This window comes from Fusarium musae, chromosome 7, assembly GCF_019915245.1.
Source record: "Fusarium musae strain F31 chromosome 7, whole genome shotgun sequence".
NCBI lineage: Eukaryota > Fungi > Ascomycota > Sordariomycetes > Hypocreales > Nectriaceae > Fusarium > Fusarium musae.
The window spans coordinates 49,062-63,072 of NC_058393.1; the positions used below are offsets into that span (position 1 = coordinate 49,062).

The window sequence follows — 14,011 nt, forward strand, 5'->3', positions numbered from 1 at the left end:
CAGCGCCCGAATTCAACATCGAGACTCGAACACCAGAGATCATTGTATATGTCTTTGGCACTGGTCTTTATCGATAAACAAATCTAACAAGCAGTCTTTACCACCCTAATCATGATGCCTCCAATGGCACAAAGAACGTTGCTTGAGAAGGGATGGTCATTCAGGAATGCAACAGATAGCCGTGATGCTTGGAAACCCGTGGCCAGAGTGCCGACAGTTGCCCACATTGACTTGATTGAAAATGGAATGTTAGTACGTCGAGTTCTTCACTTTTCCAGGTGCTAATTGATGACCTACCTAGCATCCCTGATCCATTTCTCGATATGAATGAGCTCGAAGTCGAGTGGGTTGGAGAGACGGCTTGGACTTACCGCACTACTTTTGGCTCGCCCTCTGCCAACAGTAAATCGGTGTATCTTATCTTCGAGGGTCTTGATACTTTTGCTCAAGTCAAGCTCAACGATGTCGTCATACTCGAGAGCGATAACATGTTCCTCAGCCACCGTGTTGATATCACTAACAAGCTTTCTGACGAGGGGACCAATGTGCTGAGCATTGATTTTGACAGTGCGCTGCTCAAGGCCAGAGAAATCACAAAGCAATATCCTGATCATCGATGGGAGCTCTTCAATGGAGAGGCTGGACGCTTAGTTGTGAGAAAAGCTCAATATCACTGGGTATGTACCATAATTGAAAGACAAAAGACCTTCTGCTAAGCAAACACACAGGGATGGGATTGGGGTCCGGTGCTTAACACGGCCGGTCCATGGAAGCCAGTCTGGCTTGAAGTGTCATCAGCCCATATAAATGACTTCCTCCTCAATTACAGCGTTTCTCCAGACCTCAAAGAGGTTCTGGGCTCGGTTGAAGTCGATGTTGAAGGGCATTATGACACGGCAAATGTCTCTATCCAGTTTCAAGACAATATCGTCTACAGTACAGCAGCAGCAGCAAGGTCTTCCAGCGGCCGTCTAGTTATCCCTTTCACTATAGGTACTAGCCATACGCGCTTCTGCAAGTTCTAAGTACTAACAGCTACCAACTAGATCAACCGAAGCTGTGGTATCCCGCTGGATGCGGTCATCAGTCTCGATACACCGTGAGTGTCAGTATCTCCAAAGACGGCCAGAAACTTGATGCAAAGACCAAGAAGACTGGCTTCCGGAAAAGCGAACTTGTTCAAGATGGAGACTCCCATGGAAAATCGTTCTTTTTCAGAATCAACAACATCGACATCTTCTGTGGCGGCTCGTGCTGGATTCCTGCCGACAACTTTCTACCTCGAATCACTACTGCCAAATACCGGGAGTGGTTAAAGCTCATGATAGAAGGCAATCAAATCATGACAAGGTAAGGGGTAATCGATGAGCCTGATATATCGGTACAGAATAGCTGACGCAATCTCAATCAGAGTTTGGGGCGGTGGCATCTATGAAGACGATGCTTTCTATGACTGCTGCGATGAGATGGGCATTCTTGTTTGGCAGGATTTCATGTTTGGCTGTGGAAACTATCCTGTAGGGCCAGCACTGATAAGATCGATTCGCGAGGAGGCAGTGCAGAACGTCAGCCGACTGCATCATCATCCTTCCGTTGTGGTTTACGCCGGCAACAATGAGGATTACCAGGTTCAAGAGCAGGCTGGCCTTGAGTACAATCCAGAGGACAATGATCCTTCTTCTTGGCTCAAGACTTCTTTTCCTGCTCGGTACTACTACGAGTACCTTTTACCAGAGGTTGTCAGTCAAGTATCTCCAGGGATGGCGTACTGGCCTGGGTCCCCATTTTCCGGAGGTAAAGACACGACTGACAAAACTACTGGAGATCTCCATCAGTGGAACGGTATGTGACGGTAAAGACTTCCGGCTGCTTACATACTGACATCTCCACAGTTTGGCATGGCACACAGGAGAAATACCAGGTCTTTGACAGGCTCGGTGGCAGGTTCAACAGCGAGTTTGGCATGGAGGCTTTTCCAGCCTTATCGACGATTGAGCACTGCATTACCAAACAGAGCGACCGCTTTCCGCAGTCTCAGATGATGGATTTCCACAATAAGGCAGATGGCCACGAACGACGAATTGCTACTTACGTGGTGGAGAACTTCCGTCCCCTTCCAGACCTTGAAGTATAGTTTCTCCCTTTTCAGAAGCAGAGCTCTATTGCTGACCCCTCATCCTCACCAGTCTCACATATACCTGACACAGCTTTGCCAAAGCGAAGCCATGACTTTTGCGTACCGCAGTTGGCGTCGTCAATGGGGCGATGATCGCCGATGCGGCGGCGTTCTGGTCTGGCAGATGAACGACTGCTGGCCCGCCATCTCATGGTCCATCGTCGACTATTTCCTCACCAAGAAGCCAGCTTACTATTCTATTCGTCGAGCTCTTAAGCCCATCGCTGCCGGCGTCCAACGGCAACACCATGACTGGAGTGTTGTTCATGCCAGACCAGCGAAGACTTCTTCGTTTGAGGTTTGGGTTGCGAGTAGTAAGCAGCATGAGGTAACTGTCACTGTTGAAATTCGCTTCATTTCAATCAGTACTGGTAGGGATATCAGGGATAAAATCGTGAAGGGCAACGCGGTTCTGATTCCAAATGGTACAACTGATATCCTCACTGGGCAGATTGACAACGCAAAAGATGAGCCGCATGTCATATCTGTCAGCGTTATGCAGGGCGACACTTGTGTCTCCCGAGACGTCGATTGGCCTCAACCTCTCAAGTATCTTGACTTTTCCGATAGAGGTGTTGAGGTTCAAGTCGGTCCAGATGGTTATCAACTCACAGCCAGCAAACCCACTAAAGGGTTGGTCTTTAAAGAGGTATCCGGTGTTTCTTTGGAGGACAACTGTGTAGATCTCATCCCGGGCGAAGTTGTCACTGTAAAGGTGAGGGGAAGTGGGACGTTATGGGGTACCCCAACATATAGATACCTCCATTAGGATGACCTCTCTACATTTACAATCTTGCCTTGAATAACTCGGTGTCCTTTACCCACTTGCCGCCAATTGGGCGTCCTCCGCGCAAACGCGTCAATGCGACACCATCTTCGACAGGAGCGAACAGGGGCAATCCTGTTTGTGCGATGCCATAGTCACGAATCACCGCCTGGCCTCGGGGCGACACAAGGTACAAGAAAAAACCGCGTACTTGGCGTGCCGCGGGGGTATCCGCCTCTACCATATCTGGTGAAAATGAAGCATAGCAACTGTTCATCAAAACATCCTTTGAGTGAGTTGGCTCGAAGAAGATGGTAGAATTGGAAATGGTGCCAAGTCCAGTCTGCCGCAAGACTGTTGACCGATCAGTCAGGAAGTAGGCACCAGCTGCATCAGCCCCTTTAAGAGCCTCTGGTGGCGATAGAATGCTTCTCTTGTACCAGGATGATGTTGACGCTTGGTCATCCCATGGCTCCCGGCCAGTCAAGGACCAGATTTCGCGTTCTTTCCACATAGTTGCAGAATGGTCGACACGACTGTGGAACAGGCTGCCCGAGGCAGCGATCTTCTCAAAAGCATCAGGTAATGAGTCTGCGGATGCCAGTCCCGCAGGGTCTGTAAGGGGTCCTGCTAGGCAAAAGTGGTCGTGGAATATGCATCCAGCTGTGTATGACCATCCTTCAGCCTGAGCTAAAGCTTCCTGGTCACGTTCATAAGTCAAAGCAAAGTCAATGGACCCTTTCAGTAGCGCTAGCTGCGTGTTGCGGGAGTGGTTGCACATCCACTCAATCAAACCACGGTTGCTTCGAGACTCCAGGTAGTCTTGGGCAAGTTCTTTGATCAAGCCAGTAGCACCTGCACCACCATTTCTAGATGGATGGCAATTGTTAGTGGCTTGTCAGACAAAGGCTCAGATAGATAGATAGATAAATAAGGGACCGAAAACGAAAGGGCTGTTCGACTGAGTTTGACGTACCCGATTCGGAGCAACACATGTCCAGTTTTGCCATACGTTTCACGAGCATTTGCATCAATCTCTCCGTGTGAGATAATGGCGGTCGAGCGCGATGACATGGCGACAGATGAGAAGAGCTTTCAGCAATGAACTCACAGTAATAACAAGAGGTTTACTCCACCATTTGGTAGAATGAGCCATGAGTCATTGCCGCTAATAGAGACAGCTGTGTTTTCGAGTAACCTATTGGCTAATCCTGAAAGGTAGATCCACAGCTCTAAGCCGACGTTATCGCTTCCCCGCAAATGACACCCGACCCATTCCCACATATTTTTCTGAGTCCTGGGCCTGGGGTAAGGAGTAGTTGCGCAATTGATAACAATTGAGGAAATTCCCGAATCGTACCTCATCTGCTAGTAAGCCAAGTCGTGACAAACATAAATTTCGGCTCTTGGATTATTGAACTTTAGACCTTGCTCCTTTAACATTTCCCCAAACCTATCGCGATATGTCTAGTCTTCTTATTACTGAGATTTATTTACTCGAGGTCCCTCAGTTTCCTTACCCTATAGACTAAGCGCCCAATGCCAGTCTATATTTAGCACTTCTCCACCACAACCCCTGTGCATCCTAACAAAGCTATTGTATTGGACCAAGCTTGCCCCTTTTTAGCGCGTCAGTCAGATTCTCCGGCCATCGATTTATGGGTAAGCACGCTGGGCGTCAACAAGAAATAACCTTGAGACATCACAAAGACCCTGATCGGACGATCTCAATAAGACCAGAAGACACGTACTGTAGCTTTCAAAATGTCCTCAACGGCTGTACCGGACTCGAGCTCAGGCGGAAGCAGTGACGACAATACCGAGCTCATTATTGCCGTGGTTGCGCTGGTCATCTCCGTCTTGGCCTTTGTCATTGCAATTCTCCAGGCGCTACAGCAGTATCTCGCCACAGCGACCGGCTTCTCATCATGCAGTGAAGCTGTCATAGGAAAATGGGCACAATTTGCCCGGCGCCGGATGATCTGGTCCGAGTTCCGTTTCGAGGTCCAGTTCGAGGCTCCAGTCATCTTTGTCGCCAAGCCCAGCAACACCAGGGGACCACTTGGAGATGATGCCCTCGCCAAGGACGACAGCAAAAAGATCATTCGCCTTGATGGCGGCAACGATAACTTTAAATACACAGATACAGTTAAGGAATTCGACAACGAGTACAAGCAGAGCACGCAGCGAATCATCCATACGGCTGATAATGAGAAAGCTACCTGGTATGGCTTGCTCATGGCTATTGTCAGAATGGAGAAAGAGTCTCGCGAGTGGCAAGGCAAAAAGTCAGCTGAGTGGGTCAAGGCAGCTGGCCCACGCCCACCGATTGACACAGAAGAGCCTCATGCTCATCACTCACTAGTCGTCTGTATGCAGAGAAAGAGGCGTACGTGGGATAGCATGCCCAAGGACTTTGCCAAACCATATGCCACAACCACAATATCGCATCTAGTGGAGATTGCAGGAATGCTGGGCATCCATTGGAGGAAGTTTGATCTCAATACCGACCAATATCGCGGCCAAGGCAACGGATTTGTTCTATATGGCTCATACACAGATGGTCTTGGTATCACCTTCAACTTTCAGAAGCAAGGACCAACCTGGTTCGAGAAGAACCGTGTGATCCCCAACTACAACGTCAAGCAGCTATGCTTCGGCATGGCCCCAACGATCTTCAACCAGGAGAAGAAGGTCTATGCCGACGAGGCCAAGGGAGCAGAGAGTCTTCAATTGGGAAGTTTGGCTGAGGTTGCAAAGACACTCGTGGTGCTTGGATGTGATATCAACACTGTCAATTACTTCCGAAAGCCTGATCAAGCACGCCACACTCACTTATTTGCGGGTAAGTTGCACTCTGTTGGGTTATTCCAAGAGAAAACTGACCTTCAGCAGTCCCATTCGAAATTCTTGGCATGATCGGAGAAATGCTTCATATCAAGGGCACCGTCTTCCGTATGCTTCCAAACCCGACCGTGTTCTACTGGGATCCCAGCTCCTTTTCACTTTCAGCACTAATGACGGAATACATCAATTGCTTGCGACCTCTCCATGAGACAGCTTTGAAGGATAGCGAACAAGTAAGCAAAATCCTCAAATGGGCAGAAGCGGATGAAAAGTTCCCACTCCTGCGAACAGAAGGATCAACGCTAGATATCTTTGGCGAAGAGATTAATGGTGCAAACTTGGTCAATCACCTCAACAATCTCCGGTCTGGAGTCGAATTGTGTGATGAATACTTTGGCAGAATGAAGAAACATGGATTATCCATGATCAAGAGAGTTGTTCGTATGCATATCCAAGAGATCATGGGTATCCTACACGAGAAGAACGAAGTCGACGATACCACGAATAACGATGAAAACGATAAAGCTGTTGACGATGCGCCGATTACCATTCATGACATTGATTCCGCACCAGGCGAAGACAAAGAGACTCTACTCGTTCAAATGTATTTTGACCGCGTTCGACAAAACGTCGTCCGGAATCTCAGCAAACAGGGCCTGCTAAGCAAGCGCATGAAGGCAAGAAAAGATTCATTTGTCTCGGAAGATGACATGAGTACAACCCGCCCCAAGCACGGGGCAAGGTTCGGGGATAAAGAGCTTAACGAGGCTTGGTGCGTACTCATGTTCCGCATGCTATGCTGGTTACAACTGCACGACTTCCATAAAATGGATCTTCACATCAGCAAAAGCGATGCGTACGCGAGCCGCATCCCTGTTTATATCGTATGATAGCGGCAAGGTTGGATTGTATTTGAACGTACAGTTTGTTTTACCGATGTATTATAACGAAATCGCCGAGCGTCTAGACACCTCATGAAATGATCAGAATAGCTTTGCCTTCTGGTATCAAGAGCCTATTTATTGAAATACGTAAGCAAGCTTTGTGATCGCTGATACCTACCTAGCTACAATCGCCATCGGCAGAGTGAACAATGTACTTTTGTCACTTGGGCACCGGTAGATTCGGCAGAGTAGACGGTCATTCATGGACCTTAGAGGTCCACTGGGTCAAGGGTAATGCATTCTGACTGTTGGACATTGAGGCAAGCTCAGCAGACGTCCGTGCTGGTTACACTTTTGTCTTTAGGATGTGGGTCATGCCTTGAACACGAGACCTTTGTGTCTTTTGTAAACCTAGCTACGGCTCCCGTGACCATCTTGACCATAGGATCAATAACTCCTATGAAGACCAACCTGGGGTCGATTTACTGCAGGCGTGAATAATACCGAAATCACCAAGGTCAGTGAAGATTGAAAGGAAGACGGTATCTTGAGTAGTGATGACTGGGCAGACATTTAAGATGTTGATGCCGCAGGCAGCATAAAGCATTCTACGGTAAAGAACGATACTTTAAGCTCTCGCAGTGTTCGCCAATTACATGACCCCCCAACTGGAATTTAACATAAATCGCGCATCATTGAGTTCCATGTGAATGGGCTAATTTCGGCAACGGTTTCACATAAAGCAATCGTACGATAGAGAAACTATGATGATCAATTCGGCTTATCCTCCATTACAATAAAACTATTCTATAACGATCTCCGATGTAGTGATTCTCGCGCTATAGCAATATGAAGTCCGGTTTTTCTACATTTTTGCAGTTAATAATTAAAAACCCTAATATTAATAATATTTTTATTTTTAAAGTAAAATTAATATAAAAATAGGTATTTTTTTAATAATTTTTTTTAAAAAGTTATTTAAATTGCTAATTATATAAGAAAAATTAAATAAAGAAAAATTAAATAAAGAAAAATTAAATAAAGAAAAATTAAATAAAGAAAAATTAGATAAAAAAAAAAATTAAAAAAAATAAAGATTTAAGTTAAGATTTTAAGAAAGAAATTAAAAACTTATATAACTTATTAAATAAGTAACAAGCCCTACTTTTATAATAATAAATCACTACTATAATAATATAACCCCTTTACCAGATAGTATCGTTATAGCCCTGTTTTACTGTAGTACAGATACTGTGCATAGGTTTTATTACGTCTGACAGCTACGGAAGTGCGGAACTAGCCTCTGAAATAAGCTTTAGACCCCTGAGCTAGGCCCTCTTACCCTAAAGGTTAGAATGCGTTGTCGTGATTGACCTTGGTCCTATATATTTACTAGTGCATCGTTCTGATAGTTGCTTGAGTTGCAGTTAAGCCAGACCAAGAGCCAGGAGACGACTAGATACTGCCATGTCCCCTATGACAGATAATAAACTCGCCCGAGTTGTAACGCAACTCCTTATGAGAAAATCCTAACAGAATGGCTGTCTTGATTAGAGTTCAGACAAATCTCATGCTGGGCCACTTGCGATACTACGACGCGTATTACACTGTCGATCTATGGATACATCTACGAGTCATTATCTCGGACCAGGAAATGTCGGTAAGTACGTTGGTGTATTGGAGAGAAACAAGTACTGTATCAATACGAGACCGGAAGAATACAGAACCATAGAGTCGGTCCATGTACTAAAGTTCAGGTGGAGTCGTCTCAAAGACAGCCTTGTCAGTAGCAAACTGATTGGAACGCAAAGAACAAGAGCCAAGGCGCTCAGGCCATACCTCGCTATAACGTGGGTCAATTTATATTACAGCAATGCGATACCGCTAATCATTTTCCACATGACATAGTACTAGAAGAACTGTCTATAAAAGCCCTGTCATATCCACTGACAAGTTTCCCACCTAATTCGCCATCAGCTCAACGGGGCTTTATGATCCAGACTCTTCCACCTCTATATTTATCAACTTGTACTTCAATCGGCTTTCCAAGGTAGGTTCATGAAGAATGGATATGACGCAGCTTAGATCAGTACTAAAAGCACAACCAGACTCAACATAAATATACAATGAAGCTATCAGCTGTCGGTCTTTTCTTTGGCCTGTTCGCCATGGCCAACGCAAAATGCTACAACTGCTTCTATGCACAAGGTTCGCCTCCTTGCGACGCATGCCCCAGGGTTATCAACGGTGGATGTGGTGGCTGCATTGGCGGTTGCCCTGCCGCGGTGGGCAGAACTTCAGCTGTTGAAGAGGTAGCCTGTTAGATAAACCTGGCGGAGACACCTTTAAGGACAACTATTGCATCATTCTTAGGCTAGGAAGCTTGATTAGTCAAAGAAAATCCGGACTTGGTCAGGAATGAAATGTGTTCGGTGATATATTGTCGAGTTACCAACCTCCGTGTGCCGCAACCTCATTAGCCTCATTAGTGAACTATACCTATTCAGGAAGCGCGAAACGCATCTTTACTTCGATGAACTCTCACTTGTTAAAGAACCGGCTACTTGCCGGTGGAACGTGCTGAATATCCAAGTCATACCATGAATGCCCGTTTTCACCTTCTTAAGCAGGTATTTAATAGAACAATAAACACCAGTTATACTGTCACACTGTGCTACTTTTTGGTGATTCTCTAAGTTCCCAGCCACAAGTCTCAACCATACATAACACGTAAGCTTTGACAATTTCACAAACCTTATCGCTCCTTCTGCGCATCTTGGTCTTTGTAGACCTTCAATCCAACGCTCCAACATAATGCAGCGATTTTTCAAACTTTCCAAGCCGGATCTTCTCCACAAAGCATCATACGTCCACGGAGAATGGATTCAAGCAGCTTCTGGCAAAACATTTATCATCACTAATCCTGGTAGCGGCATTGCTTGGGCTACCTGCCCTGACAATTAGCTGAAGATGTCAACAACGCAGTCCAATCTTCTTACAGCGGCTTTCTTGAGTACAGAGGGTACACTGCGCGTAAAAGAGCCCAGCTGTTACTAGAATGGCATCGCTTGATCGGCGAGTCTAAAGAAGACCTTGCAAAGCTTGTTACATACGAAACTGGAAAGCCTCTCGCCGAAGCACGAGGAGAAATCGACTATTCTCTGGGCTTCGCTTGGTGGTTTGCTGGTGAAGCTGAACGGATTCAGGGCACAACTGGGGCGTCCAGCTGTGCAGAAAGAAGAGTGCTTACAATCAAGCAACCTATTGGTGTGGTTGTCGCTCTAGTCCCATGGAACTTCCCTATTGCCATGATCATGAGGAAGGCTAGCGCAGCCTTTGCTGCCGGGTGCTCTATGATTGTCAAACCGTCACCCAAAACGCCTCTATCTTGCCTGGCCCTAGCAGATCTAGCCACCAGAGCTGGTTTTCCAGCGGGCACATTCAACGTCCTAACGACCTCTTTGGAGAATACTCCTAGCCTTTCCGAAGCTTTATGCACTCATCCTTTAGTCGCTAAGGTGACATTCACAGGCAGCACTAGGGTGGGAAAAATTGTTTCTGGTCTTTGTGCTCAGGGTCTTAAAAAGTGCACACTGGAGCTTGGTGGAAACTGTCCCGTTATTGTCTTTGATGATGCTGATTTCGGCCAAGCCATCAACCAGATCATGGCATTGAAGTGGAGGAATGCGGGCCAAGCATGTATTACGGCAAATCGAGTTTATGTTCAAGCCGGCATCTATGAGAAATTCGCCACTGCCTTCTCCGTGAAGACCAGCAAGTTCAGGACCGGTCACGGCGCTGATCCGGCCAACAACTTTGGGGCTGTCACTACGCTTGCTGGTCTTGAAAAGGCTGCATCACCCGTCAAGAACGTTCTCGAAAACGGGGCTAAGCTCAGAAACGGATCAGGAAGACCTCTTGTGCTGTCTTCCTCAAAACCCAGGCTGGTGTCGTTGGCCCACTTGACGTCCTGTTCCTCTGTTTCAAACTTGAAGAGGCCGCCGACGGGACCAAATGTTTCCTCTTTGGCCATCTGCATATCTTGTGTCATTCCAGTAAGAACCACTGGCTCCATGAACTGGCTGGTGTTTCTTGCAAGCTATGTGTTTACCAGGAACTCAGACCATTTGTGGAGGTTGTTCGAGAATCTGGAGGCAGGCATGATTGGCTTAGTAAGTAGCAGCAGTCTATCCCAATGCTACTGTCCACGAGAAACTGACATACTTTAGAATACAGGAAATGGCTCTGCGGCAGAAAGTCCCTTCGGAGGCATCAAGCAGTCTGGCTACGGAAAGGAAAGCGGCAAAGATGTTGCTGTGGCAGAGTATCTTGTTGAGAAAACTGGGACTTTGACAGTCATGTGATAGATGGGTGGCGAAGAATAATGTGAAGTGCTAGATTTAGGTCGCGTATTCATATGTTTTCTATATTATCTAGGATTTAAACGAATATAATACATGAAAAGGCGTACTTGATGGTCTAGAGGTCTCGTAAGATGGGCGGAATTCCTGTTCCGTTTGGTATGGCACATGATGACATTGTCGTGATGTGGTGTTAAATGAGGAGGACTGCGGGAAGTTAGAACATTGCTTTTGTACGAACTTCGTGTTACATGATACAGCTCAACTATGGACTTATACACGGGTCCATAAGGATGCAAGTTTGAGTAACATGGTCCTTATCTATATTCGGAGCCTTCTAACTAAGAAATTCACTCCCAGCAAAGTCTCCCAAAGCCGTAACTTCCTCCAAGCACTGAGCAATAACATGTAGAGCTTTGACCAGATCCTCCTCTGTAATTGTCAAAGGTGGGCTAAATCTCAAACGATCCGCACCAATACCGACAAGGACACCGTGATGAGCAGCGAGAGCCTGGACTCGTCGGGGGGTTACGCCCGGTTCACTCTGATCGAGAACCAAAGATTGAAAAAGCGCGATTCCTCGAAGCTCTTTTACATGTGGCGGGTTAAGCTCCTTGATCGTCTTCTCCAGGACTCTTCCAAGACGTTCAGAACGCTCCGAGATCTTCTCGTCTTCCAGGACATCTAGCGTAGCGAGAGCAGCCGAGAGAGCAATAGGAGAAGCTCCAAACGTTGAAAGAACTTCGTTTTTGCTTAGCAAATCCATAACATGCTTCTTGCCCATAATGAAGGACATGGGGTAGTATCCTATAGCAGATTAGCCAACAATGATAATTATGAGTAATTGGAACTTGGCCAACCTCCCGTGATGCCCTTGGCCATTGTCACCATATCAGGCTCAAGCTCCGGTTCGTGGTGAAAGGAAAGGTCTTTTCCCGTTCGGCCATACCCAGCCTGGATCTCGTCATAAATCAAGAGGACATTATGCTTTCTGCATAATCCTTGTGCACCTTTCAAGTAGCCCTTGGGAGGAACAATTGTTCTGATTGAACAGTCAGCGATTGGGCACTCGATTTGACTGTTCGTTTGGTACTAACCCCGCCCAGCCTTGGACAGGCTCAACGAAAAGCGCAGCAATCCTTTCGCCATCCTCCTCAAATACTTTCTCAAAGCTTCTTAAATCCCCAAAAGGAATAAGTTTACCACTTGTAGGAGCGTAAGATCCAATGTTGGGAGATGTTGTCCGAAATCTGCGTTCCATGAGTTTCAGCACAGGAAGTTGTGAGTTAGGGCTGGTGAAACTAACGTTTGTGGGAAACTGTGGCCATGGGCATGGTAGACAGGGTCAGGCCGTGGTAGCATTGATCTACCGTGAGAACATGAGCCTGGTCCTGCGGTATCCCTTTCTTGAGATACGCCCATTTGCGTGCAATCTTGACGGCTGATTCCACTGCCTCAGATCCGCTCAGCATGGTCGCAATTGAGTCAAACCCGAATTTCTAACGGAATTAGTATTTGCCATCTCAGCAAAGGTTAGCTGGAATTCCATCGTTACTTACTTTAGTGAGCCGCTCTGCGAATCCCACGTACAATGGGCTGATGTAAGCCGTTCCACTTAGCGGCATCTTGTAGACTTGGTCCGCAGCTGCTTTAGCGATCTTGGGATGAGAATAGCCAAAGTTCATGACGGCAAATTGGCCAATGAAGTCTATATATTCCTTGCCATCTACATCGACGACGGTATGACCCTTAGCCGATTCAACAGCAACTGGCAGTGTTGGGAACCCTCCCCTGATTTGCTTGGACCAAGTCTCTACATGGCGCGCAGTTTTCTCAGACAGCACGGGTGTGATGTTGAGTTTGCTGGTAGGTAATCGAGGGCTGGTTGCAGATGGAGCCATGGTGCAAGTTGTCTTGGTACGGCTTGAGCGATTGCATGAAGTTGTCTATTGTTACTGTTAAGGCACCCTAAGTCTTACGGGAGCTATTTATCCATGGCCACTGAGCAGCTGGATCATATCTAATTATCATCTGAATACAGGAGGGATTATGGCTCGCATTTCCCATGTGGGAAAGGTAAGACTCGGAACCCGAAGTGATTCAAAACATCGTCTGAACGTCATCAAGAACAGTTTGTGGAACCGGTTCGCAGACCGGAGCAACAGCCGGGAACGATCCCGTCCCTTTCTATTCGTTAAGAAGATTGCGAAAGAGCGGAGAGTTTGCAGCATTACGCCCATTTTGGGATGCGACACGCATCTCCATTTTGGGCTTAAGCTGGTTTCCTGTACCCCACCCGGAGCCTGCAGTAATCGTGGATGATATCTGCCATACAGCTAGGAGGTTTGAGACGCCTTGTTGGCCATTGGAAACAGGTTCAATAATAATTGCCTAGCAGATGCACTCAGAACTCCCATTTGATTCGAATGTCAACTTAAAGCCGGTGCCAAGGTACTGTTCACCAGTGTAAAATATCTTTACCGGCTTAAATTCCGTTTCAAATAGCTATTTGCTAAATTATAGAATGCATTGCTTGAGAGTCCTTAATTCGGATGTTCATATCATTATCCATTCAAGGGAGGTCCCAAGGCCCTTTGGACACCAGGTCGTGATATTCCCTGTCACTGAGACTCCAAATGTCTTCTGTCAAAGACATCATAAGCTCTCTAGAACGATCTGGATATATGGTTATCATCTCATCGTGTTTTTGGCGCACCCATTCACGGTCCAGAGGTACGATAGCCTCTCGTGCAGCCATATAGAACGGAATTCGCAATGAGGAGTCTGGCCCACAGCCCGGAGGGAGTCTATCAATAAGAGAGAAAAGATGCTTTCGGTAAAGTTGAACCCGACTTGACGCTGTGGGATCCATAAATACTCGCCGCACAAGGAGAAGGTGCGCCATCCAGTAAAAGCATGCATTCAGGGTACTTAGATGGTCACCTTGGGAGGGAGGGACAGACAGGGGGCTGTTTGA

General features: G+C 46.8%; 5 protein-coding genes across 5 annotated transcripts; 3 read left to right on the top strand and 2 right to left on the bottom strand.

Moving 5' to 3' along the window:
• Window positions 1-323: 323 nt before the first annotated feature.
• J7337_009165 (uncharacterized protein) lies at window positions 324-2,945 on the top strand (the record flags this gene model as incomplete). Its single annotated transcript, XM_044826766.1, has 6 exons — window positions 324-677; window positions 729-993; window positions 1,047-1,350; window positions 1,412-1,842; window positions 1,893-2,128; window positions 2,208-2,945. 6 exons carry the CDS (start codon window positions 324-326, stop codon window positions 2,943-2,945), a joined length of 2,328 nt encoding a protein of 775 aa, XP_044677360.1.
• Window positions 2,946-2,961: 16 nt separating this feature from the next.
• On the bottom strand, window positions 2,962-4,016 carry J7337_009166 (uncharacterized protein; the record flags this gene model as incomplete). The annotated part of the gene is made up of 2 exons (XM_044826767.1): window positions 2,962-3,811; window positions 3,919-4,016. 2 exons carry the CDS (start codon window positions 4,014-4,016, stop codon window positions 2,962-2,964), a joined length of 948 nt encoding a protein of 315 aa, XP_044677361.1.
• Window positions 4,017-4,706: 690 nt separating this feature from the next.
• Window positions 4,707-6,679, top strand: J7337_009167 (uncharacterized protein; the record flags this gene model as incomplete). The annotated part of the gene is made up of 2 exons (XM_044826768.1): window positions 4,707-5,787; window positions 5,838-6,679. 2 exons carry the CDS (start codon window positions 4,707-4,709, stop codon window positions 6,677-6,679), a joined length of 1,923 nt encoding a protein of 640 aa, XP_044677362.1.
• A 2,964-nt stretch (window positions 6,680-9,643) lies between these two features.
• J7337_009168 (uncharacterized protein) lies at window positions 9,644-11,037 on the top strand (the record flags this gene model as incomplete). Its single annotated transcript, XM_044826769.1, has 3 exons — window positions 9,644-9,695; window positions 9,731-10,845; window positions 10,903-11,037. 3 exons carry the CDS (start codon window positions 9,644-9,646, stop codon window positions 11,035-11,037), a joined length of 1,302 nt encoding a protein of 433 aa, XP_044677363.1.
• A 334-nt stretch (window positions 11,038-11,371) lies between these two features.
• J7337_009169 (uncharacterized protein) lies at window positions 11,372-12,935 on the bottom strand (the record flags this gene model as incomplete). The annotated part of the gene is made up of 5 exons (XM_044826770.1): window positions 11,372-11,841; window positions 11,895-12,076; window positions 12,132-12,352; window positions 12,405-12,533; window positions 12,594-12,935. The coding sequence occupies 5 exons, from the start codon at window positions 12,933-12,935 to the stop codon at window positions 11,372-11,374; spliced, it is 1,344 nt and encodes a 447-aa protein (XP_044677364.1).
• Window positions 12,936-14,011: the final 1,076 nt, after the last annotated feature.